Below are 25,522 nucleotides of genomic sequence, written 5' to 3' on the forward strand. Positions count from 1 at the left end.
AGCTGCCCACCAGGATGGGCCTGGGACAGCAGCCAGAGAGTGTGAGAGCGCTGGTTTGTTCAGGGGTACGAAGAGAAGGCTGAGGGGAGATTTTGTTGCTGTCCACATCTACCTCAGGGAAGGGCAATGGGAAAGATGCAGCTAGTCTCTCCTTGGAGGTGCACAGTGAAAGAAAGAGCCATGGACAACAGTTGCTTGAAGGCAACTTTGATATTAGGAGAAAATTTTTGCCTTCAGGGTGGTCAAACACTGTAACAGGTTATTCATGGACTCTTGGAGACATTCAAAACATAGTTGGACATGACCTTCTTTAACATGATCTGACTTGGAAGTTAACCCTGTTTTGCATGGAGGGGGGAGGGTTCCACCAGATAACTCAGAGGTCCCTTTCAACCTAAATTATTCTGTTCTGTTCCTGGGGCTCGTACACCTTCATCTGAAATAGCTGGGTGTAGCCGTTGTCAGAGACAGGACTAATGGAGTAGATAAGTTGGGTTCAGTAAATCTCAGATATCCATTTTTATTAAGATATAGAAGATGGCAAAAGTATCAGTATAGTTATTGTGAGTATACAGATACTAGACTTCTGTGGTCCACTCAACATGGTTAACGTAAGAGAGATACTTTAAAAATGCCTATAAATAAACAGTTCTCTATAAATATGGTCACCACGTGCAGTGCTTTATATGAAAAAATAGCTTTCCAGCTTGCTTTGTTAGAAATGAGAATATGTATAAAAGTGTATTTTCCAAAATACCACAGTTACATAGACAGTACCTCCTAAATGTGTTTGTAGAAAATCCCTATTTTAAATATTAAGTAACTGTTTAATTTATGTTAGGGAAAATGAATCTTCGTGACCAATCTTATTATTGGTTGGGATCCTACAGTGGTGAAAATTGAGAACACTTCTTTTATTACCTGAAATGACACCTGATACTGAGGCTGTTGGTCCTTTCCATAGAATTGATTCTAGATCCACTTCCTTAGGTCCTAGGGCAGTGATCAGCAGTGTTAGAAACTTCCTTTCATAATTAGTGTAAGATTTTTTTTTCTTGCATTTTGTCATACTTGTGCTCCTTCCCTTTCAAGTATTTACATGCATTTTCTGCACTTTAATGGAAAAAAAAATCCAAATAGCAATAGACTCATGAGAAACAAACAGTGTATTAAAAGCTACCATCTCTTAGCGTGCACCTATACATCCTCTCATGTGGGTGTGTATACAGATATATAAAAATACACACATTTTGTGAGTTTGGTTCTTTTATTGCTTTTGGCCAACTGCAAATGTACATGTCCAGTTGCTTTATTTCCCATTTTGACTTTTCCTGTTTGATAACAGGAGATTGCACAGAGAAATAGCATCTGACAGTGTGCAAATAAAATACCTGTCTCTTTGTCAGACAGGTTTACAGTCACATAAAAACACACAAAAGGAGTGAAAACAACCGCACAAATTCAGGGCAGGCATAAATCTTGTTTGAGTAAAGCGGAAAAGTATAATCTGACTCCTGGAATAAGGGGGGAGAGGGAGAACGTAATGTTTTGAGGTGTCCTGTGCAGGAACTAAGCACCCATCATTCACTTTTACTTGCCATTGATTAGACACCGTTACGGGAAAGGCACTTGGGTTTGGCATCTTTCCCTGTGCTTAACAGGCACTGAAGGTGACATCCAGGAGGATTCCAGCTGGGATTCCGAAGTGCCTAACCACCTACACTGGCACGGACTGGGATGTTTGTGTTTTTAAGCTCTAAAGCTCTACAAAAAGGGGCCCAAGATTTAGCGAGGACGCAATAATTGCTTTCCTTTCAACAGCAGGTGATATGTTTCCCACTGAGAAAAATATAATCCTGCTGCTTTTAGTCATAACAGGAGCAACAGGAGAAAAACAGACAGGGAAGTGGAAAATGTCACTAGCCGTGTCTTGGAAAAGCCATTTGCAGGCATAAGTGAGCCTCTAAGTTCACGAAATTAGGACATTAATTGACAGGTCTAAGTTATAGCTTATTGTCCATGAACTGCAAGACCCCAAATGATATTATTTAATAAATAATTGAAAATTTCCAAGTTCAGAGAGCAGTGTGAACTCTGTACTGCTCCTTTTCCTCGTGGGTTTTGCCCTGCGCAGCACACCTTGACCCAGTGGGGAGAACGTGTGTGCCCCGGGCAGCGGGAGTAGGGATAGCAGCTCCGCAGGCTGCTCCGGGGCGAGCATGAGCATGGAAAGGGCTTTGAGGCTTCTCTTCACATTAGCAATGCAAACACAGGCTGTTCTATCATTTTAATTGATAGCAGTAATTTTTAACCTCCATTACTGAATCTCTGGTGTCGTTATTGGACTGCATCCGTAGACCCTGAACCTGGAATTCATTTCAAAACTCAGTCTTGTCTGCAAACTCAGACTCCACAACTGATTGCCTCTCCGGGAGCTTATGAATGATGAAAATAAAATGTAAATTGGTGGTAGAAATGGTGAAATCTAGCCTAATACCATGCTCCTGTGTCACTGGAATTGCAGTGCTGTTCACTGGAAAGCAGCCTGCTTTACAAACTTTCCCAAAGCTTTGAGGGGATGCAAATAATCAGATGTCTTTGTGGGACAAATTAGTGTTCCCATATAGTAAATACTTCTGGAGTTTGCAATCATGTTAAAGAATTTCCTCTTTGTGAATATCGGTATGTGTCTCATATCTTTGGTGTGCATAACCATTTTCAGATAAAGCAGTTACAGCACATCAATGCTATAAATTAAAATTAGATGAGAAGGAAATCTTCAGATCTCCCAGGAGAATAGTACACCTCTGCATTATCCCAGCTCCAAGCTGCATGTATGATATCCTATATCTGTTAGGAGTTAAATGCTGCCTTTTTCAAAACAAAGGTTTTCCCCATGTGACACTAATCATAGCTACACTAATAATTACTGATTTGTAGAAAGCAGAAAACTCTGCCTTGATTAATAACTTAGTATTAGATTGAGATTGAATGAAGCAGTTCTAATCAGGAGCATTTTAGGAGACAAATAATCTAAGGGTTCTTTTTCATCAAAATTTAAAAGATGAAACAGTTCAATATGGCTTGAGATCTATCAGCTGATGCATCTTAGGATAGGGAGTACAATCTGTCAAAGCAGCAGAAAATCACTTGTTCCTGAGACATCTCTACAGCTGACCACATATCTCTTTTGGAAAGGGCCTCTCCAGTTTTCAAGATCGTAAGATGAAGTCACTGGATCCTGACTAGATACACACTGTTTGAATTAGCTTATTTTTACACCAGGCCGCCTGTGAGTATGTGTGATGCACATACATCCTTGGCACGTTTCTGATGCCAGCTTAGGGAGGTGGATGTAGTCAGATGAAAGGACTGGAAGGACTGAGGACATCTTGCTTTCAGCCACGGTCTTGCCAGAATGACTCGGAGGACTGGACTTGTTCATTGACTCAGTTTCCCCCAGCATGGTGATCGGTCCAGTCATCTCTGTGAAAGTCTTCACTCTTTTGGCATCGCAGGAGAGCCCGCAGAGGTTTGCAGTCTGAAATAGCAGACTCATTTGCCTTGTCTTAATCCCCCCCTTGCCCCATATTCACTTTGTGGCTAGACAGATACTCTCGTATTCACCATGTTCTTCCGGCCCCAGGCATCTGATGCATGAATGTAAAGTAATATAAGGGGGAATTCAGCTATCCACATAAGTGATTGTGTCTTTCAAATATGTACAGAGGAGGGTTTTTTTTACCTTATGCGGTATGAATGCAAGTATCAAAGGAAAGGAATTTATATGCTGGGCTTCCTCGCCCTCCCCCTCTGAGAAAGAGCAAAGCAGCTCTGTGTATCAAAGTTGGATACACAGGAAGAACGGGGAGACAAATTTGAACATTTACCAAAAGTCTAGAGGGGTTTCAGAAATCTCCAAGGGAGCAGAATGAGCACATTCTCATGAAAATCTCATTAGGTGCCTGTCTGCATCTTTAGATGTTTAAATGCCCCATGTAACCCCATGCTGTTTTGTTTCCTTTGTGATTTGTGCTTCTCCCTTCAACAACTGGAGTGACACAGGCAAGAGTGGCTGGACCGGTAGACCCAGGCCGCACCAAGCTGTGAGATACACTTGCTTAAGTGGGCATCACAGGGTTGGGTGTAATCTGAAATCCTACCCTGAGCATCCTCATCTGGAGAGCCTAAAACTCGTTGGGATGCCAGGTCCAGGGCCTTTTCTGCAGGGAGGCTGTTTTAGCCACATCCCGGTTGCGTGAAGGAGGCATTCTCCTTAAGGCCCTGTTCCCTCACTACCACAAAAAACCCTTTGGTCAAACAATTTTGTTTTACAAGACTCAGAATTATAAAGGGTGCTTGGAAGAAAGAGAGGTGAGGCAAGATAAATAGCTCTGTTCACCGGCAACACTTTTGAGAGCTTCCCTACAAGTCTCTGAACAGAAAGCATTGAGGCATCTTCTTGCTGGCAGAGCACGCCATGCTCTCACAGTGTGCCAATATTCTGGTTTTGTTTAGTGAGGGGGGGCTACGGTGACAGCTTCTGTAAGCAGCTTCTAGAAGTTGTTTCCCCTGTGTCCAGTGGCCTCGGCCGGGCCCTGGGGGGACCCGCTGCTGGCCAGGGCCGAGCCAATTGGTAGCAGAATGTTCCCTGATAACACCTCTCCACATCCAAATAGTGAGTTTGTGACACCTGAGTTTGTGACTAAATTTCCTTCGAGTCCCGTACAACCAGAGGACAGTGCTGTTGTGCAGCGAGGAGGTTTGATGTCCAAACAGAAACAGTTGGGAAGGAGAAGAGGAGGAAGGTTATAATCCAGCGTAAGGGCTTTTGCTTTGAGAGGGGGATTGCTGAAGTACACGATATGCATTTATATATTTATATAGAAGTAATTTGTGAGCTTTATACTGACTAGCTTGCTTTTGTTCTTAAAGCTTTTGGAGATGATTTATGGAAAGTGTTATTTCTATTACTCGGGCATATGAAAAGAAGCAAATTCTCTTACTACATTATGTGGATGGTCAAAAGAAAAGTTAAATGGACCATACGACTTTCTCTTAAAAAATTAATTTTCTTGTGTTGTCTTTAATTTCCTTGATAATGAAATGTTCACAATAGCCACTGGGTATTACGGTAAGAAAGATAAATTAGATCGTTCCCGTTAGATGTAAATCCTCTCCTAGACTTGTCATCAGGATATGATTACTGTAAATTTCTCTATACATTTGAAATGCCAACCCCTGAAAACATTTTCTATTGGAAAACGAGGTTTTCAGAGTATTTTCATTTAAATACTGTCAAGTTGATGGCTATGGAAATGCTTTTTAAATGAATGATTAAGGACTGTATCTAAAGTTTGAAAATTGCTTTTCCTCCCCTGAATAAGTTTAATTCTGCAATATCAGTGAGACTTGCAGATGCTCAGCGCTTTTCGTGGGGACGCCATGTAAGATTACATGAGCATGGCTGAGCGGGTACAATGGTTCGGTTTTATGACTGCCTCGATTCTGTAACACCTTAAACCCATACTTAGGTGGTAGGTTTCTGTTTATGTGAGACCTGAGAAGTTCCTACCATTTCTGAGGGCTTCCCCGTGGGAGCTGGACACTTGTGAGACCTGCCCCACCGCGGCTGGACGAACTGCCTGCCCGGGGCTCTGCCACTGAGACAGGGCACCGCCTGATTTGAAAGGGAATGCCTGCCTTACTCTTTAGCACTTTCTGGGCTGGAATCTTTATTAACTTTTAAAGTTTCTTAAAGTTGTGTTGTTTGTTTGTTTTTTTTTCTCCTGTGATTTAATATAAGCTTAATATTTCCAATCTAGGGTATGGATGCAAACATCTTAAGGCTTACAGACATAAATTTAAATCATCAGCCCTTGTGAGGATCATACAATAAATTGTCTGTGATTCATGCATGGAGCACCTACACAGTTCAGATGCAGCATTTCAACCCTTCTGTTGTATATAAATTATTGCCACTAGTTTTGAATACTCGGAAACACGAGATGCTTAACAAATGCTAGATGACAGCAAGAGGTCAGTATGTATCAGAGTGTTTATGTAAAATAATTAGTATCCCCAAATGACACTTCTTGTTAGAACCAATGTTTAAAAATCTTTTTGTCCAATTACTCTAAAAATCACCCATTAACAGTAGAGAGGAAAAACTGATTACTTTGCATATCTCTTGTCTGTCTTCATTTTGGACTGACATGCCCTCAGTTAATTCTATCGAGGTTGGCACGATTCCAGTTGGAGCTGACCTGTAACACCCTTACACACAGGAAATGGGATGTCACCATCGTGTGAAAAAAGAATGCTTGTAGGTACCGAATTGGTATGTAATTTGTTTTAATTTGTCCTCTGTGTCTCAGACCAATGAGAACCAAGGCTTCTGCAGGAAATTGTGTATACGTCTCTGTTTCTCAAGAGAGAGGTGCAGCATCTAAACATCACCAAGTCAGCAGCAGAGCAGAAGGTACACTAACATGACTCATCACTTGTTGCCATAGGTTTTTCCAGCTGCTGATGATAAAGATCTTTAGAATGTAATTCTGTTAAATATTGTAAATAACTTTTCAAATAAGCTGCAGTAATGACAAGATTTAGATTAGCAGAAATAGAAAGGTTTATGCTTCTGTTCTCACTGTTAATTCACATTAAGTTCCCTGTGGATTGAAAGATTCGTGTTTAACAAACATAGACAGCCAAATATTTCACTTGCTATTTCACACATCAAATTAAGGGCATTTTTAAAGTTACATTTTGAATGCTGACTGGCAAGACAGTGTATAAAGCAAAAAGCTATCATGTAATCTGAATTATCACTATATATCCTGCGTAGCAGCCGATGATGAATATTTATCTAAATAAGTATTTTTAAGCCTTTCATGCTACAGTTGGTGTTTGTTTCAGTCTTATTTGAATAAGCAGAATGTTTTGCAGTAACTGTAGCTAATATCTCTAGGCACGTAACATTTGAGATTGATCTGCAATTCAGTGCAGCAATACTGAACTGCAGAAAATTTATTAGCATTAACCAGGAGGTAAATTACAGCTTTGATTTCACTGGTACTGCGTTGTACGCGTGAATTCTAAAATGCTGAATGAAATTAAAGGTTCACTTTAATTTTTATGAAAATGAAATAGATTATCTTCAAATTGAGTAGTGTCATTATATTTGTTTGGCATCTACTGTACATGGCATACTGATGTTACAAGCGTTCAGAAGACAGAACATTAATAATGTGTTAGACCTCTTTTAAAAGCACAAGATAATAATGATAATTAATACAATTGTTATATGCTAGAATTGAAGGGGGAGTTCTTTGCTTTGTTTGCAACATAAGCAGGGAGGAAAACCTACCAATTTCTACTTTACGAAAACCTTTACATCATGCTCAGTTCCTCCTACACATTAAACTCAACAATTTGCTTCCTTATTCACCCAAGTGCAGCATCTCCCTGCTCTGACTACTGGTCCATAAAGGCCGTTCCCCAGGATCCCCTCTCCACCCGTTGCAGCCCCTCTGGGAGCGTGGCTCTAGCTCTCAACTTGCCATCAAAGCAGCCTTTTACACCGGCCTTCCTCGGCTGGAGCACAGCTCTCTGGCTTTCAGGAGGACACAGAGACTGCTGCATGGCCACATGCAACACGCCTGTCACTGAGGCCAAACGATGAGCTGGAGCATTGCGCTTGGATAAAAACCCATGCCTGCAGGGAGCTGCGCCCCAGCAGCACTCCACTGCGTCGTTTTGCATCCCGTTTAGTCCATATACACTCTGATCTTGCAATGCATCTAACTGCCACTGCTGTCCCAGGCTGACACGTACAGCTGGAAGTGTTTACAGCACCGGTAGGGATGACAGGAGGGTTGGAGTTGCAGCCCTGCAAGAAATTGTGCTTTCGGTGCTTTTGTGCTTTCTGTTCCACTCAGAATTTACTGAGAATTAGGGGATATAACTGAAGGCGCTGCTTTGGCTTAAGTATTTAACAGGCCTACACAACATAAATGGATGCTTGTATGCTGTTTGCTGACACAAATGTTCCAGCTCTTATTCCCTTTCTGGGACTTTACTGAACTTTCTGCTTAGTGCTTACCATTAAATTGAAACATTTTCCTTCCACTAAATCCACTTTCACTAAGTCCCTGATATACTTAAAGTTTATCTCTGACCAGTATCACATGATGCTGCCTAGCCTATACACCACTTAGGAAATGCCAGGCTTCTTACGATTAATCCCTCTGTCCCAGAACGTCAGGTTACACAGCGCGCTTGCCTGTCCTGCCCCGGGACTGCGAGCTCCTCTTGGAAGGAGCGGCGACAGTTGGTGGCTGTCGGAGAGCTGCAGCAGTCAGGATCAGAGCTCCTTATGGGAAAACCGATTTGCAAAACTGTCAGGGAAGGTTTGCTTCCCGACGCATTGAATTGAATTGTTACCCATGAGAAAATAGATTGAAAGTGTTAGAGATATTTTTTTTTTTATTTGCACAAATAAACACCAGCAGGGCCAATCTTGTTGCATTTGAGAGTGTTTTTATTTTCTTGACTATCTCATGGAAATCGGTGGGAATTTTGGTTGAAGAAAGAGTGTGATTTGCGCAACAGTTTGCAACTGATTCATGCCTTAGGCTCCGTTGTGTCCTATAATCAGTCAATACCCTAAGCTGAACCAGCTGCGAGCCCTGGTAATGACAGCTGACAATAAATGTGCTTCAGGCAGAGCAGGAGCTGACAGCGCTCCCCGTGAGCACGGCTGCTGCTTCATTTATAATAAAATCATTAAAATGCATAGGTATATTTGTGTGTTAGCTTCTGATTTGTTTCTTTTTTCTCTATACAAACACAGAGTGAGAAAGCAAACCAGCAAACGGAGGATGTTTAAGAGCATATTTATTTGCATGTTCTGTCATTTTCCTGTGTATATATGTTTCCGAATCGTATTGATGCAGTGGATGGATGTAAGCCAGAGCAGTTCCATGAATTCGGGGCACCAGGATGAGGCAGAGTGCTAGAAGCAGCTTCTGAGATTTCCTGAGCATTGCTACAAGTTTAATGCTGTCATGAATTTTTCTTGACTATAGATATACATTGCAAGCAGAGCCATTGACACAGAGATTAATTTTCAAAATGTGCTATTACAAGTTTCCTCCTCTGTTTGAATAAAGTTGTAGCTAGAATAGAGCGTACTGGCAGGTGGGCAAAAAAGGGCTGGCAGGAGAAAGCAAGCGAGACTTGTCTGGAAAGGAGCGCTCAGCCTCTGGAGCTACACGTTGCCTTCTCTCTGCTTACCACCAGTCTCCGTTTTCCATCTATACAAACCCTAAATGGTCAAAAATCTGGGTTTTGCTAAACCCTGGGTTACCCTGGTGCTTAGAGCCGGGGATGGAAGCTGGAAATCCTCAGAACTTTTTCTCACCTTGTTTCGCCCACTGATGCTTGGAAGCATTTTGGGATCATCAGCTTGATATCCCTACAACATTGTCTTGTATTTTTTAATTATAGTTCTATATTTTAATATTTTTTCTTTGACTTTTAATAAGAGAACAACTGAACTGATGAGCATCTGTTGGGTTTTGTATTTAGTTTGGTTTTAAGTAGAAATTAAAACACACAAAGATATGCTTGATTTGTGTGTCTGTACCTTGTTCCTTGTCAGAAGTTGCCCAAATATATGTGAGGACAAGTGATAACAAAGCAGGTATTTGTTGTTAGGACGGATGATAGCGGTTATTCCAAGTCTCACGCATACAGAGAATGAAGCAAGTCTTTATCTGTGAATCCCAAATATCTGCAATAACTAGGCTTAGAGTTAGGTGTCCCCAACTCTGCAGTAGATCCTGTGAATGTTTTTCTGTCCTTGTTGTAAGTCCTTGTCTTCTTTAGTCACTGTGAGTCACATGCAAGTGCCATATGTCTATGCAAGTCAAATGCCTCCAGCCAGCAGTTCTTCTGTGTGTTGTGGTTGATTTATATTCATAAAAAACATCTAAGAAATGATCCAAATTGTAATTACCTGCTAATGTCAGAAATTGATTAATTAAATGCTGCAGTGTTTACTCTGCATCTTTATGGCTGCTAACATTTCTGGGCATTTTCTTACAGCATCAGTGTCTTTGCTGGGTGAAGTTTATTAATGTAAATTGGATTTGACATAAACAAGACTACAGCTAATTACTTCCTGTAAATATGCACATTGTGTAGCAGCAAACTCATAAAATCTGCACATTTCTTGCACTCATTTTTCTTGACTCTGAATGTGTGGTTTAGCTATATAGCAAATTCCTATTGCCCTAAATAACACCAATGCCTTTTCGCTTGTGGAAATTACGAGATACAAACATTTCTGTCGCTCTGACACCTCCTTAACTTACACATGGTCACCAGTAACTTTGTACAACCGGGAACTGTCATGTGTACCACTGTGCTAAGCTCCACTTTGTATGTTCATTTTGTATTTCACTATATAGAGGGGTTTTATACTGACCGAGGACAAGAGCTTTCCATGTGCTGAGGTAAAAATAGTTGATTTTTTTTGGAAGTTTAGAAGCTCGAAGAGTTCTCGGTGCTTTTCCGTCCTCTGGGACTAGTGCAGGTGAGGGCAGCCCATAATTTGCACCATCATCTGCATCTGCTGCAGTTCCTGCTGCTCAGGATCGGACCCTGACCAGTCTGCTTGAACTTCTCTCACCGTGAGCTACGCTCAGCATAGATGGGTATCCAAGGTCACTCGGCCTTTAGGCAGGCTGATTCCTAAAAGGATCTCCTGATTTGTCCCCAAATACAAACCAAGGGCATCTACCTGTTGATGCTGTAGGACACACTTCTATAAGATCTTGGGTTTTTTCCTGCAGTAACAGTGTGTACCCCTGACATGCTGTTCAGTGAAGCTGTGAAGCAGTGTTAAAAGCTCCGTGACTTAGAGGATGCCTAATAAATTCACACTTTTCTATTTCAAGATAATTCTAGTAAATTCCAGTTAATGCTTTGTATTTGCTTTTACTGATTTATACTTCTTTCAGGAAAAGAAAATCAGCTAAAAATAGCATGGATTTGCCTGCTGAACAGAATGTCCAATTTCCTTCACTTATACAGAATAATTTGCTCAGTATTTAGCAGAATGACAAAATTTCCATAGCCTGTTATTTGCATAGAGACTTTTAGGCCCAAAGAATCTAAAATTTTGGAGTAAAAGGTATTTGTACAAAAACAATGTTGGGTTCTAGCTGTGTTCACTGTATTTACTCACTCCTGGTGTCCTTTCTGGTTCTAGTTATCCCTTCCTCTTGTATTTCATCCATCTTCTTGGTTTCTGACTTTACTCCCCACAATCTTATTTTATAGCCTATCATATTTCGAAAAAAAAATCCAGTCTGTCAAATAAGCAGATTTTTTTAATGAATCCCAGTTTGAAATCAGCCCGTTTTCTGTAAAATATTATTTTCATCTACCTGTTTGATCTTTGGAATTTATCCTAGCACTCACCTACTTTATCTTGGGCTCTGTTTCACTGCCCTGGAAGAGGACGGCTGTCACACTGTTTTATAAATTGACATTTGTCTTTTAACCTAGCTGGTGCTTAAACCATGAACTGCTTTGAAAATAAGGGGCAGAGTACTAAACTGATGTGAGATGCAGTATGTTGGTTTTACCACTGCCAGAGATTTTCTAGGTGGTGGGAAAAGGCGGGCTGCTGCTGGAGCTTCTTCACCATTTTAACCTCGATCCTAATGGTGTGGGTTACAGACGTGCAGCCTCCAGGTGACGTTGCACGGGTTGCTGTGGCCTCTGCTGAGTCATCTGGGTTTGGTGAGGAACTGGGACACTGAGAAATCCTGTACCTTTGAACTGAAGCTGCATGTTCTCGCTAGAAGACAGCAGGCAGGTCTTACAAGGGAGATACAATATTGTATTACTATGAATTTTGCGGCATCCTATGAGATTATAGCACTCATATAAGAAAAAAAAAAGGTTGAATTCAGCAAAGCCAGACTGATTTAGTCCAGCTGAAAAATGCTCTGCTATTTTTTCTGCCTGCATCTGTCATCAGTCTTCCCTTTGGAAAGCTGAAACATGTATTTTTGTCTTTTTAGTTTCACTCCTTAGCATCACGGGATAGCAGCTGGGAAGCTCTGGGATTCTTTCCTTAATCCTCAGTACCAAGACACTTCCCTGATTTACTGCAAATCTACTTTAATGTAATTAACCTCAATTAGGTCAACTTTTTAGCTTTTTCTTTTCTAGAATTTAAGTCCAGCATCATTGCTATTGCTACCTGCTATGATTTATCCTTCATGTCAGGTTGTTAACTGACACGTAAAATCACTATAGTCCTTAAAGGGTGAGCAACCCACACCAGTCAAGCACCTGGAAATCTGAATGGTGGCAGTGGTTTTCACCAAATCTGTTCTTCACTTTCCAACTACGGTTTGCTAAGTCAGGGAAGAGCCCTTGCAGGATATTAGTCCATCGTGCATCCCTCCAGCACATGCCTGTCTGAGCCGTGAGATTTCCTTGTAGAAAATGTCTCACTGGAAAAAAGAAGGTTTTATAAACTGGTGGAAGAGAACATAAAACTGCAGCATTCTCCTGTGTGGGAAGAACAGGAACATTAGGTGTCACTGAGTAGCAGAGGACCCACGTTGTTATCCCAGAGCTTGTACTTCTTGGGGGACAAACTGGCAAAAATTCAAATGCAGCGAAGCTCCGGATGCCAGCTGCGAATCTGGATAGCGTTCCTCTGCAAGCTGCCTCTGCATCCCAGTATTCAGAGTGCACAGGGTGCAGAATCTGTCCATTAGCTAATGAGCCCGTGCTGTTTCAGGCTTTATTAAACTCTGCTGTCCTCTGTGGATAGTGCCATTGAATAGGGTGCAAAGCGGCAGCCAAGCAGCAGCAGGAGGAAAAACCAGCTGCTTTTTCATGAAAACAACTGGCTTCAGATGAGTCGCTAAATCAGTTTTAATCACTGCAGCTGAGATGTAATATGAACTGTTCACTGAGGCTTAAGTGATTTTGAACAATTAAGAAATTTGCTCAACATATTTATTAAAATAATCATTACTGGGTTTACCATAATGGTGTAATTCCACAGTGTGTGCATGAGGGCTCTTGCCAGCCTGCTGCTCCATTGCAGTGGCTCCAAATGTACACTTTCATGCCAGTTGTTAATAAAACTGGCAATTAAAATAACATGTTGAAATCAGGTGGGAAAATAATAAATCAGCAATAGTGGCAGTTTTAAAAGATCTGCTTTTCTTAAGCTGCACAGTTTAGCCTTTATTGCCATTTAGCACCAAAGGTGAGCAGTCTAGCCAGGTGTAGTATTAAAGGGAGTGACAAAAATACCTAATGCAAAGAGGTTTTATCTTTTTTTTTATACCTGATTTATTTTTAGTGTGCAGCTGACTAACGTTGTATAACAGACAGCTCACTCAAATCCTCAATTACAACGCTTTCAGACATGCAAAAACCATAGTCCAGACAAGAATACATGTATATATATCCTCTTGGGCTGTGGGAAAAAAGCCCATTTTCTATCAAAGGTTTATGCGGCAGGATGATAACAAAAATAAATATTTTACAAAAGTTATAATATTCTCTGGAGGCGCTCTGCCTAGATCTAAAGCTTTACCCCAGGGCACTCTTCCAAGATCCTTCAAAGACAACTGGTGTCTCTGCGCTTCGTGTAACAGCTCAGATCTCCCCTCACAGGTCAGTCCCATCCACTCTTTGCTTTGCTAACATCATTTCCTAATTGCAACAGTCTGCTGTTTGGCCACAGACAGCTTTGTTGTTGTTTGATTTCTAATAACCTTTCCTCGCGAAAGTACGACTTTCTGCATTGTAAGAGATGACTGCGGGCTCTCCCTGTGGTTCCCCGTCTCCAGGGCTGGATGGCTGCAGATACTTGCTGGAACTCGTCTGTGCGTTTATCAGGTTGCTCATTCCCGTTTTTCTCTACTCCTCGACAACAAACATCCTCCTCTGTGAAGCACAAGAGCTCAAAGCCGTGCCGACGTCCATGACTTTGACCTCCCAGCCTTGTTTCAAAGCTGGTCTGCAGGAAGATGAGAGCTGGCCTAGGCTTTATCCACATTTCCCTGTTCTTTGCACAACTCCGGCATCTCAGCTGCGAGCCCAGCTCCTGAGCTGGGAGCTTGTTCAGCGCCGGGGAAGCAGCCGCCGTGTCCCCACGCTCCCGGTTGGAGTCTGTGGGTTTGGGAGGCAGAGGTGCGGGAACCGGGGTGTCATCGCCGTGGGACAGGCCCATCCCACCGCAACGCCACCCACCTCCCAGCGACCGCTGCCCAGTACAGGCCCCGAAGCACGTGCTGAACTTGGAGCACATGAGTAGCCCTATTGAATTAAGTACGTAATCAAGTGATTTGCTGGATCAACGACTGCATCCTTAATCCTTTTCACATATTGCTAAGCTCATTAAACTCTCTTTGATACCAAGCTGTGCAAGTTCCTTAAGAGAGGGAGAGACTACGTGCTATTCCTTTAGCTTAAATTTATCACCTCCGGCTGCCAGCGAGGGACTCCTGTGCTATAAGCCCGAGGTTGCCCTAAGGGTTTGCTCTGTAACAATGGATGGGAAAATGTTCTCTGTGCTGTATGATTTTTGATACCCTGCCCAGCACAACAACATGGATATGCCAGAACAAATACCCACGTAACCAACCAAAATACCGAGCAGTGGATCCCGGGCCTCAGTGGAGGCGCTTAATTTCCTTTCTCTTCCCTTTTTTTTCCTGACAGCCATGTGGCTAACAAGGAAAAGAGAAAGAAATAGCAAAACAATTAAGCATTGCAAAGCTAGATATTTAGTTCTGTCAAAAAGCATATTTTTGTATATTTGTAGGCTTGTGCTTCTTCTCAAAACACTGACAATTTTGGTAAAGCAATTCTCTAGTGCTCTCTAAATTGGATGAGCTGGTATGTGACATTTGCATACCACTCCTCCTGGATGCCAGAATCTACACAGCTGTTAGAAAGATTTTCTACTGCGTTTAAACATATTATAGACATTTTTTTTTCCTTAAAACAGTGTAATTATGCCATCACAGGAGGCAAGATGGAGGAGTGACATTCTCCTGGCTGGAAGCTGGCTAATTGAGAAGAAATGGGACAAGTTTCACCCATTATTCTGAAAAGGATTATTTATTTTGTTTTTTAAATTATGGACTCCTCAGTAATCTTGCAGGTTGGGAGGAAGCACTGGAGGTTGGGGTGGGACTCGAAGCAGAGCCAGGATGGCTCAGGCTGCCAAGGTGTAGTCCAATTGTGAATAACAGTACGGATGGCAATTCCAGGACCAGCACAGTTGCTATATAGCATCAACAGATTTATTAAAGTACACTAATTTGGAGCCTCCAACTTCACATTAAAAACGCTGCCTAATTTCGGAAACGTGGCCTTGGCCTTACACAGCCTTACCCCCTTCTGCTTTGCAGGTGCTCAGTGTTCAGCCTTGGAGAGGGAGCAGGCAGAATTGTAAGCCACTTTTGAAACCCTGGGGCCGCTGTTCTTTCACAGACTTTCTCTCCTATTTGATTGATCTGTCTTATTAGTATCTAGTATAAGCGCCAGTCGTGTCTACATAAATGATTCTTATCCTTACTCAGTTATTGGATCTTGTCTCTGTTTCCACAAGGAAAAGGTATTTTTCATACCTGTGTGTGGGTCACTTGGATCCTCCTTCCAATAATGCAAACTCCTGAAGTCATACACTTACATCAGAAAATGATGCTCTGTGTAATTTTTCAGACTCGACAGTTGGCCATGCTACTCAAAGCCTACCGGGTGCAAGCATTCATATGACAGAGCTCCAAGGAAGCTACAGAATATTTGTATTACTCCTCTCAGTGTGATCTATTGGGTACTGAAAAATTATGGTACTTTACTGAGTTGTATATACAGTCCTTGTAAACAAGTGTGATTACTATGGGGTTTTTCTCAGATTTTATGCTTTCACTGAATGTGCCAAGTTATTCTAAATCACAGAGTTGCTCTAAATCTCAAATGACTGTTTGCTATTTGCTTCATGTTCACAAAATGATAACACTGAGTTTTGACCCAGGGTGTGCAGAATTTGGCTTACTGGGATAGCAGATAATGGAAAAGAGCACAAACCTGGGCTTCGGAATAGAGACCTTGTCTGAGGCAGATGGCTTGCTTTGGACTGGGCTGGCACATGACTGTACCATAGCAGCATAGAAGAAAGGAGGTACTGCTAATCACAATGTTTCTATCAAATCATGGTTGGTTTTTCTACCCCACTTTTGCACACTGACTGATTACATACTCCGGAGTTGCGGGTCTTCAAAGAGAAATAGAATAATATTTCTGATTTGCCACAGGAAAGACTTAACATTAAGGCAGCAGGCATGCAGGATAAACACATTGCTTTCCTTTTCCCCATTGTCTTTATTTCTAGGCAATATTTTTGAGAAAATTGCTTCAGAATGAGTTTTTTTATATTATCATGGTGGAATTATGCTGAATAAATCTGCTGATCCTATCCTTGCCTGTAGGGCAAAGTGCACTGATGAATAAATCAGGAATATTGTTTAATATTACATTAAAAAGATATAAAGGTATTAATACTAATTTATACCAGGTTCAATGTAGTAAAAAATATTAAGTAAAAAGAAAAGGCAGCTTGTTGTAAAGAACTTGGTGCTGCAACTAATCATCATTATACAGTATAATTTTTCTAAATTGTAATGTATGTGCATTATGGGACAATTTGTATTGGCTTAGAAGCCGCTTGCTGCTTAACTGACATGGTGTACTCCAAGTAAAATTGAACTCAGTCGAGTAACAGGGAGAGGAACAGCTGATGCTGAAGCCAGCATCTCATCCAAACAGCTCTGGTGTAACAGCTATATTCATGCCACTGAAGTTCATTGCATTCCTCAGGATTTACATTATTTAATGTTTTCTGAAAGTTACATCTACAAGATACATCTATCTACAGCAGTTAGATTAAAAAATTCAGCTTGGGGCAACCACAGAGTTTAATGGAAAGTTTCACAATAACCATAGGTTTTCAAGCAAGGCAGTTCGGACAGGACACAGCTGAGATGCATTTGCAGAGGCTCCTCCGGAGCAGCGTCTTACTCTTCCTTCCCGTCCGTGCCAGGGACCATTTCTTTGTGCCACAACAGCCTTTGAGGAACAAGTCTCTCTCTCTCCCTCAGTCAGAAAAAGAAAATAATTCTGTGGACAGAAACATAGAATCACTTAGAACAACTCCAGTCCTGAAAAATAAAAATGTACATTTATAGATAAATTATGATCATTAAAATCAGCCAACATTTATCTTCACCTTGAGAAGACATGATGATGTACATCCCTGTGGTAGCTGTCTCATATTCCTGGTCCTGAAGATAAATGGCTCAGAAGAACCAACTACTTTGCAACAAAAATCCATATTTGTACACAAAATAAATAATAATACTAAAGAAACAACTGCTAATACAAAAAAAGACTCCCACAAAGTGGTTTTGTGATGAGCCCAAAGCTAAACCAGTGGAGCTATAAAAGCAGAGCTTTTGTCTCCAGAAAGTGAAGATGGATTCTTTTTGTATAGTATTCCAATACTTTTTATTTCCTGAAGGATGAGGTTTGAAAGATATTTTTGCTTTGGCGAGATATTTCAAGAGAGTTATATTATTACTGATAGGCTTTCAGAATAATAGTAATGTGGCTGTGTTGGTACCGCTGTCATACGAATATATCAGCTTCTATCACATGTTATTCTGTGGGTTCATTCTGAAATATTTTATGTAAGTAACACTGAAGTTGCCTCCCTCCTGGAAATGAAGTGGTATATTTCCATTACTGATGTATTCCTCTACTGAGAATAAACATCATCTCTTTGCATTGAGTTTAAAGAATAGGGTTCAATAAGAAAAAAAAATCCGAATTGTTCATCTGATCATGATTATTTATCAGAAATTCTGCCTAGACACAAATACAGTAGCTTTCATATAGCTGATGTTGGCAGTTATAGCATCTGCAAAAGTTGAACTGGAAAATGCCATAGGAGCTGAGTTACGGTTTCGTTTACAAATGGGGTACGTGCTGTAACATTTTTCATACCATCCATGAAATAAATATTTGAGTCAAATATTCAGTTTGCTTTGATTTATACCTAAAGTAAACAAAATATGCACCAAAACAGTCATTGCACTGTTGAGAAGTTATTTTTCAATCTGGATCCAGGGAAGATAATTCTGGATTTACAATATGGATATGTATTTACATGTGCTCTAATTTATTTGTGCTGCTTGCATATCCTCACCACCTTTTGTCTTCCCTTCAAATAATATCTGAAAAGCATATTGGGCTACTGCCCTGTTCACTTGGTATGAATCCAAATTTGGCTTTAATCTAGATTTTTACATCATTGTGATTTCTGTGTACATGGGATAACCTTGGATGCAAAATGAAAGTGGACTCCACAACTGACCCTGACTGTCCTTTACTCAAAATTCTACAAATTGTAAAACTAACCTTTTAATATTTTTTTTTAATTTAGGAATATATGGATTCAAACAAATACATAGAACATTTAGTGACTCAGCTGGAAGAACAACGCTGGAATTTATGGAGGCAAGTACTATGCGCATACAAATTTATTTATGTTGCTATTTTGGAAAAAAAAGACTGCATTTCATAGTTTTCATTACTGAGTTCAAATAAATGGTTGGGTATTCTGTTTCTACACTTTTTAATTCTTTGCAGACTAGCAAATCATACCTAAGGGAGCAAGTAGGGCATCGCACACGAGCTGAGTCTCGCCTTTGCTAATCAGGGCAGTTATGCACACGCACGGGTTTCCTCACATTAAGTTTTCTAAGCAGTGGGTGCTAACTCTACTTCAGATTCTCTTAATTGGACTGAATTTGTGAAATGGTCTTATATTCTTGACTATAAGTGCTTTCATTGAATGGCACAGAAACTGTAGCCAAAAGATCAGCAGAGCACTAAGAGAAATTAAGAGTTTCAAAATGAAAATAAACTCAGTTTTAAAATTTTGCAGTACTCGTGGTAGTGCAGAATTTCCATTTCCTCTCTGCTCATATTGCCCTGCGCAGGCTGCCCAGAGTTAACTGTGGTTTAACAAAGCAGTGATTTCCACATGCCAGCGTGCAGCTGATGGGCGTTTCTACTCCGCTGTACAGCAAATGTGATACCTGCATGAGCACTTCTGAAGATCTCCTCAGACTCCATGTGCCTCTGCTAAGATGGCCAGAGGACCTTGCAAACCTCCTTGCATTCGTCTGGTCTAGTAAATGTCATCTGCTCACCGGAGGAGGTGTCAGCTCTCAAAAAAAGGTGCTCACCTCACTCCAGACCCAGTTTACAACAGCAATTTTATTACAGTTGTACTGCACTGGTTTTGCTGCTATGTTACTGTTGATGCCTTCATTAGGTAGGACAAGAGGTTGCGCATTCTTTGCATCTTTCCAAAATTTATCAAGCGTCATTCATCACCGTGACATGACGGCAAAAATGCCATAGATCTTCATTGTATTTCAGCAGTACTGTTCTCTAGCTGTTGTTTCAGGGCTGTTCTGATACGAAATGGTAAAGCTAGCCAAGAAATTACCTAATCTCCAGAAGCCTCAGAAGTCTTATACTCTTAATGAGTTAATTATCTCTTGATCATTTAAAAATTAATTCTTCCAGACTTTTCACTGCATAAAATTGTTATTATCACAGCTGGTCTAAAAAGATCTGCATGACAGCACTTTGCAGTATTTTCTTGTACTTTGTATTTTCAAAATATTCAGTATCTATTTATTAACTACTCACTATCTCATATTTTTATAGTTACTAGATAAATTCCTATCTGGGATAACATTTAATATGGAGGAAATGGCATAATACCAGCGATGAAAGTCATTCAACATTCATAGCCATAGGTTTTTCTTAAATGCAATATTTAACTTTTTTTTTTCTGAAGGCATATGAGCGGTGAAAATCTTTATTAATACATAGTCAAATATAAAGTAATCTTCAGGGAATAATTTAAGCTTCACAGATTGAAACCTATTTCACCTTAGTTCTGATCAAGGAAGAAATAACGATCTGTCTGATTTTTCAGTTGAATGCCTCTCATGTACAAAAAAAAGTAGCTTTGTACATGACTGTACTAGTTGGTATGCATCTCACAAACTTCTTGGCCTAAAGGATATGAAGTAGATATTACAGCATTTACAGCACACGGCATTTGTTATATGAACTTACTCTTATTTATAGGCAAAACTCAGAAAGTTTGTGTAGAACTCCTGCTTTCTTTTAAAAGTAGACAAAATATTTGTCACACAAAAAAAATGAAGTTAAAATTTAAGATTACAGAATTTGGGAGATTACTTCTGTGAGAACGAAGGTGGTAATATTATGTGTGGATGGCACTACAGTGGTTAAATATAAATGAATAATAAAAAATTAAATGATGAAAAAGTCTTTGAAAAGTAGCAGGGGTAGTGACTTTATTTTACTATGAATAGATATTCAGGTGCATTCTGAAAATTTGGTGGTTTTGGAAAATGGAAGACTAATTTATTTTTTATATTAATTTATTTTTAATATTATTTTTATGGGGGATTGGCACAAAAAGTTAAGACTTACAATGAGCACTACAAGATAAAGCCTTCTAGTTTTGCCGGTCTTCTTTGAACACTTTATTTCTCTCTTTTAAGTCTCTAAGATGTTTCATGGTGAGGATTATGCTAATAGCTGGCACTACGCAGGAGCAGTACAAGGCTGTCTATGCCAGACAGATGTCCTAATAAATCAGCGGAGCCCTCTTCTCAGACTTCATTATGCTCTTGATTTGTGACGACCACGATTTTAACCCAGTGGGTCACTGGGCGCTGAACCTGACATTGACCAATAACCCCGACTTTACTCTAGGCGAGCTAATAAAAAGGACAGACACAAATTCTGACCGTTTAGCTCCTTCAGCGTTACTCACAGGCGGGACAGATTTATAGCGGCCAGGCTTAGACAGAGGAGACTAAAGCTGATGTCATGGTGCGCATATCAATTTTACATTTCCTTTACATTTCCACACGTACAATGAGCCCCTCAAAGACATGTGGGGGCAAAAATTCCTTTTCATTTTAGAGGATGACTGTTTATACATGGCATTAGCATCTGCTGTGGAACATTTATTGCTGTAATTGCCGTCCCAGGAGAACTGACTATGGTTAGGTCACGTTTTATGGCTTTCTACTAAAATAGACCTCTAGCCCAGCTTCAGATGTTCTGTTCTTGAAAACTTTTACAACAATGACTGAAGGTAGCTCACTAGTATGTGAAGACGCAGACTTTTTAAACATGGTTTTTCTTATACTGAAGATTTTACAATATTTTACACATGAAGAATAATGAAAATGATAGCATATTTGAATTGTCAGTGGTTCTCCCATTTCTGAAGTTTGAACAAAATAAATTTATCCAATGTGAGACAGATTTGACCCCTGTCGATATAAATCACCGCCATTTATCACTGGGGATGATTGTGTGTCTCACTGTATCAGCTTGAACCGGAACACGGGTTTATTTTTGACTTCTCTGCCCTACCCTGTCTGGAAATAACTTTAAATAGGGCAGAACTGGGTCAGGGGAGGGAGATCTCCCTGCAGTGTTGTTTCTCACATGGTCATTTAATGCTCTAATTCAGCTAATGTGTATTGTATGTATAATTTTTATGGCAGAATCACGTGGACAATCAACATGAGGAGCAGAAATTTTCTCCTGGACTTTGCTAATTGACCCTGTCAGCAGATTGTAGTTTTTACGCCTTGACACATAGATCAGTGGCAACAATTAGCAGTTCTCTTAACAGAAGAAAGAATTCCTATTTCAGCATAGGATGCTTCTCTAAGTATGCAAGGGGCAGACCCTGTTATTAAGACCTTTCAAGGGAATTTTAGTATTAGTGCTACTGGAACCGGGACCAAACCTTTCATCTGTCTTGGTGAAAGCATGAGGATATCCTGCATTTCAGACATGACAATCATAAAATGAATGAAGGATTGGCAGCACCTTATTACATTAACGATAAACACGGGGCGGGGTGGGGGGGGAACACCACAAATGTACATGAGGACCACATGGCATTTCTCCCAACGCTGTATTTTAAAAACAGAGTTTGTTAAATATATTTGCTATACTTTCATCACCAGCATTAGCATGCTTCTACGCTCCTGGGTTTAAGGCTTGTACACGAAAGAGGTGCCAAGCATTAAACAGGTTGCTTTTGCTGTAATCATAAACTTCCATTGGGAGACCGTAATTGCTAAGAAGCAAAATAGCTCTGCAAAAATTCTTAATGGTGAGCACAGATTAAAATAACAACTGTGATTAGCTTTAAACTGCTTGACTAGAAAAGGACTAATCTTAGGGGAATAAGTTGCATGGCAAACAAATGAAAAACCCGGTGTATGATATTACAGTAATGAAGGCTGTGAAAAACCCACAAATGCTGCCCCAGCTAAATAAGGTCATGCTCTGCACAACTGTCTTGTTCTTGTCAGGGCTCAGCAACTTGGCCTGGGTGGAATTAAGGTCAAAGCAGCCAGGTCTTGGGGCTGAAACCCCATTTTGACCCTTTTTAGAAGTTTGTGTTAACAGAAGTTGCCTCTGGTCTACAATGCTAATGTGAGTTATAGACTGTGTTTGGAAATTGTTGTTGTAGCCCATGATCAGCAGGCAGAGATTGGATAGGTTTGGTGTGGTTTGGTTTCGTTTGGTTTGGTGTGGTGCGGTTTTTAAAAGCATAAGGCTTCCTTCTTCTTTGCTTCTTGATATTCAGTCCACTCATCTTGTCACCAGTGGATAAGGCCAGGAAAAAGGTGTTTTGTGCTGTTAGCCACAAACACCTGCCTCGCATCTCTTTCTCAGTGTTTTGTTTTGCTGGGTTTTTAGGGGGGAGTGATAGTGGGTTTTTTTGCTACATCTTTACAACACTGCTGGATATAGGAGTGAATATAGATGATAAAATTGCGAAATCCATGAAAACACTGATGGATTCCTTTCAGTTTCCAGTGTTTGTAGATGAGACTGGCCGAGGCGGAGCAGAACGGGGTTTGGCAGTTTGGAGTCATTCAGTCACCACAGGTACTCAGATGTTTCCAGCGAACATTGTAACAGTATATATGTCTCTCTAAAGCTGGGCCTTCTGATTTGTGACTTTACGTGTGAAAAAAAAAATCACACAAAGATGTAGCTAAAATCATAGAAGGCTACCAAGTTCCCTTAACAGAGTTGACAATACTGCTTCAGATACACATTTCTACCAAGGATTAGTATTTCAATATGCGCATTAGGATACCAATTAAAAATGTATCTTATTTTTGGCCAAATGTGCTTTTCTTTAGCTGAGTGTAAATTTGGATGGTTCAGTGAGCAGTGCAGATGTAGTCAGAGGCCACAAAAAGCAGTCCCATTGTATTATCTGTGAATGAAACCCGCTCGCTTCCTTTGACGCCCCGGTACAATGCCCATCTCACACCACGCTTGTTAACGATACTTTTTCATGACTGAACTGGATGAGAGTAGTGTGAATAATGAGTATACAGAAAAGCAAGTGTTTTACTGTTTGCCTTATAAATCATATTTTTAATGGGATCACAGAAAAGTAAGAGAGAACAGGTTAAATATTACAAATGAACCTTATGGATTCTGTAAGTCCACTGTAAATACTGAATTGTAACCAAGACTGGGCAGCCTCTAGAACACTTGTTGCAAGTTGCAGTGAAGAATTGCATATTTGAGTATAATTTTTTCAATGTTCAAGACAATCACTGTCTTTTAAACAAAGTAAAATAAACATCTTTAAAAAGTTTACAGCTGCTCAGAATTTACCAGTTCCACTAATTAGCAATATAAAATAACTGACCTCAACTGATGAAAGTTGATAGTCATTTTATGTGCAACTCTTTACCTGATCAGTAAGTAAATATCCTTCAACAGTGAGTCATTGTAACTCCCATTGGGCAGATTTTTGTGAAGTATTTCCTAAGATGACTTAAAATTAAGCTCAATTTTATGTGCTGTGGTATATGAGAAATATGACCTGTGACGATTTTGGCATTATACATTCATAACAAGTGTTCATTTTCAAGAATATGACTCTCAGCCTTTTTCCGTTACTCGAGGAAAACTCCCATTAACACTGGCCATCAGTGCTGTGTGGGTCAGGAGTGAAGTGTCAAGCCTAAGTTATCGAAGTAATTACATAAAGGATTTGGAACCATCTGAATATAAAATAATTTTGATACAAGCAAATATCTCCATATCTATGCTACACTACCCAGATTTTAAAGCCGCGCACAAAAGATGGAAAAGTGGGCTTTAAAAAGTAACTTCATATGGTCGTGTTTATAACATTAAATAAATGAAGCAATGTTAAATCTGAAAATGTTAATAACACTCTGTAATTAATTAAGGGATTGGGGTATTTTTGCACAGATGTACGCTTGTCTTAATAGCGAGACTGCCAGAGCCGTGAATTGATTTGTTTCTCTCAAATTAAAAAATAGAAGGCCTTGAGCAAAAATATATTCTTTAGATATATTTAGTAGAAGAAGGATCACAAATGTTCCCCACCAAGTTGAAAGGAAAAAAACTCCAGCAGGGAAGTACGTGGAAGGTCTATTTGACATATGGATGTTTGTTAAAAGCAAAATGCATGAACAGCCAGAGTAAATTAGATCCTCATTTGTATGCTGGGAAATGAAATGTATAATCTTGGCACAGTTCTCTGTTTGTTTTAGGTTTTTTAATATGAACAAAATCTTTTGTGCATGCAGATACACATATTATTTGGTGGCTATTTAAGGCTAGGGGAAAAAAAACGCTTTCAGCTATTTTTTTCTGAAGCGAAGTGCGCGTGGCGGGTCTGTTGGCTGTGTCTCCCGACGGGTACGCCGTGGTTCGGGTAGCGGGCACGCCGCTCACGCGCGGCACGGCCGCTGCATCGCCGTGCGGGGGAAACACGGGCCGACCCAAAAGGATCGGCCGTGTGGGTAAACGTCAGCCCACCTACTCATCCGAAACGGTACCCCGGTTTTCAGATACGAATCCAAATAACACATCAACGTAACAATCCACAAGAAATGAATACACAATTATATGTTATTGCTCAGAGATTATCTAGTCCTTTTTAGGCTGCCAAACGGCAGCTTCTCTGTATTCTCTTTTGATTAGTTGGTGCTGAATTTAGTCTTCCACTAACGTCTAGGCACAGCCATGCTTATTCATTTTGAATCATATTTCACTCCTCAGATAATCCCAGTGATTTTATTGGAATTATCCACAGAGCAAAGAATAATTCCTATGAGTAACAGTGACATTGCCCTGAAGTCTTCTCTAAGACTGAACAACCATATCTTTACACGGAGCCTCTGTTTTCTATTTGGCAGAGGAAAACCCATGGATTTACATCAAGGCAACAAATGAGAATTTGGGCTGTTATAAAAACAGGATG

The 25,522-nt window shown here is 40.3% G+C and overlaps 1 protein-coding gene across 1 annotated transcript in view; it reads left to right on the plus strand.

Annotated features, from left to right (window-relative positions):
* Window positions 1-25,522, plus strand: part of NCKAP5 (NCK associated protein 5) — a 398,473-nt gene that overhangs the window by 122,071 nt on the left and 250,880 nt on the right. Inside the window, exon 3 of the mRNA XM_086751339.1 lies at window positions 18,557-18,634. Within this exon, the coding sequence (XP_086607465.1) occupies window positions 18,557-18,634 (78 nt within the window). The remainder of the gene's footprint in view (window positions 1-18,556; window positions 18,635-25,522) is intronic.

This window comes from Chlamydotis macqueenii, chromosome 6 (assembly GCF_036417535.1).
Source record: "Chlamydotis macqueenii isolate bChlMac1 chromosome 6, bChlMac1.mat, whole genome shotgun sequence".
In the NCBI taxonomy this organism is placed as follows: Eukaryota; Metazoa; Chordata; class Aves; order Otidiformes; family Otididae; genus Chlamydotis; species Chlamydotis macqueenii.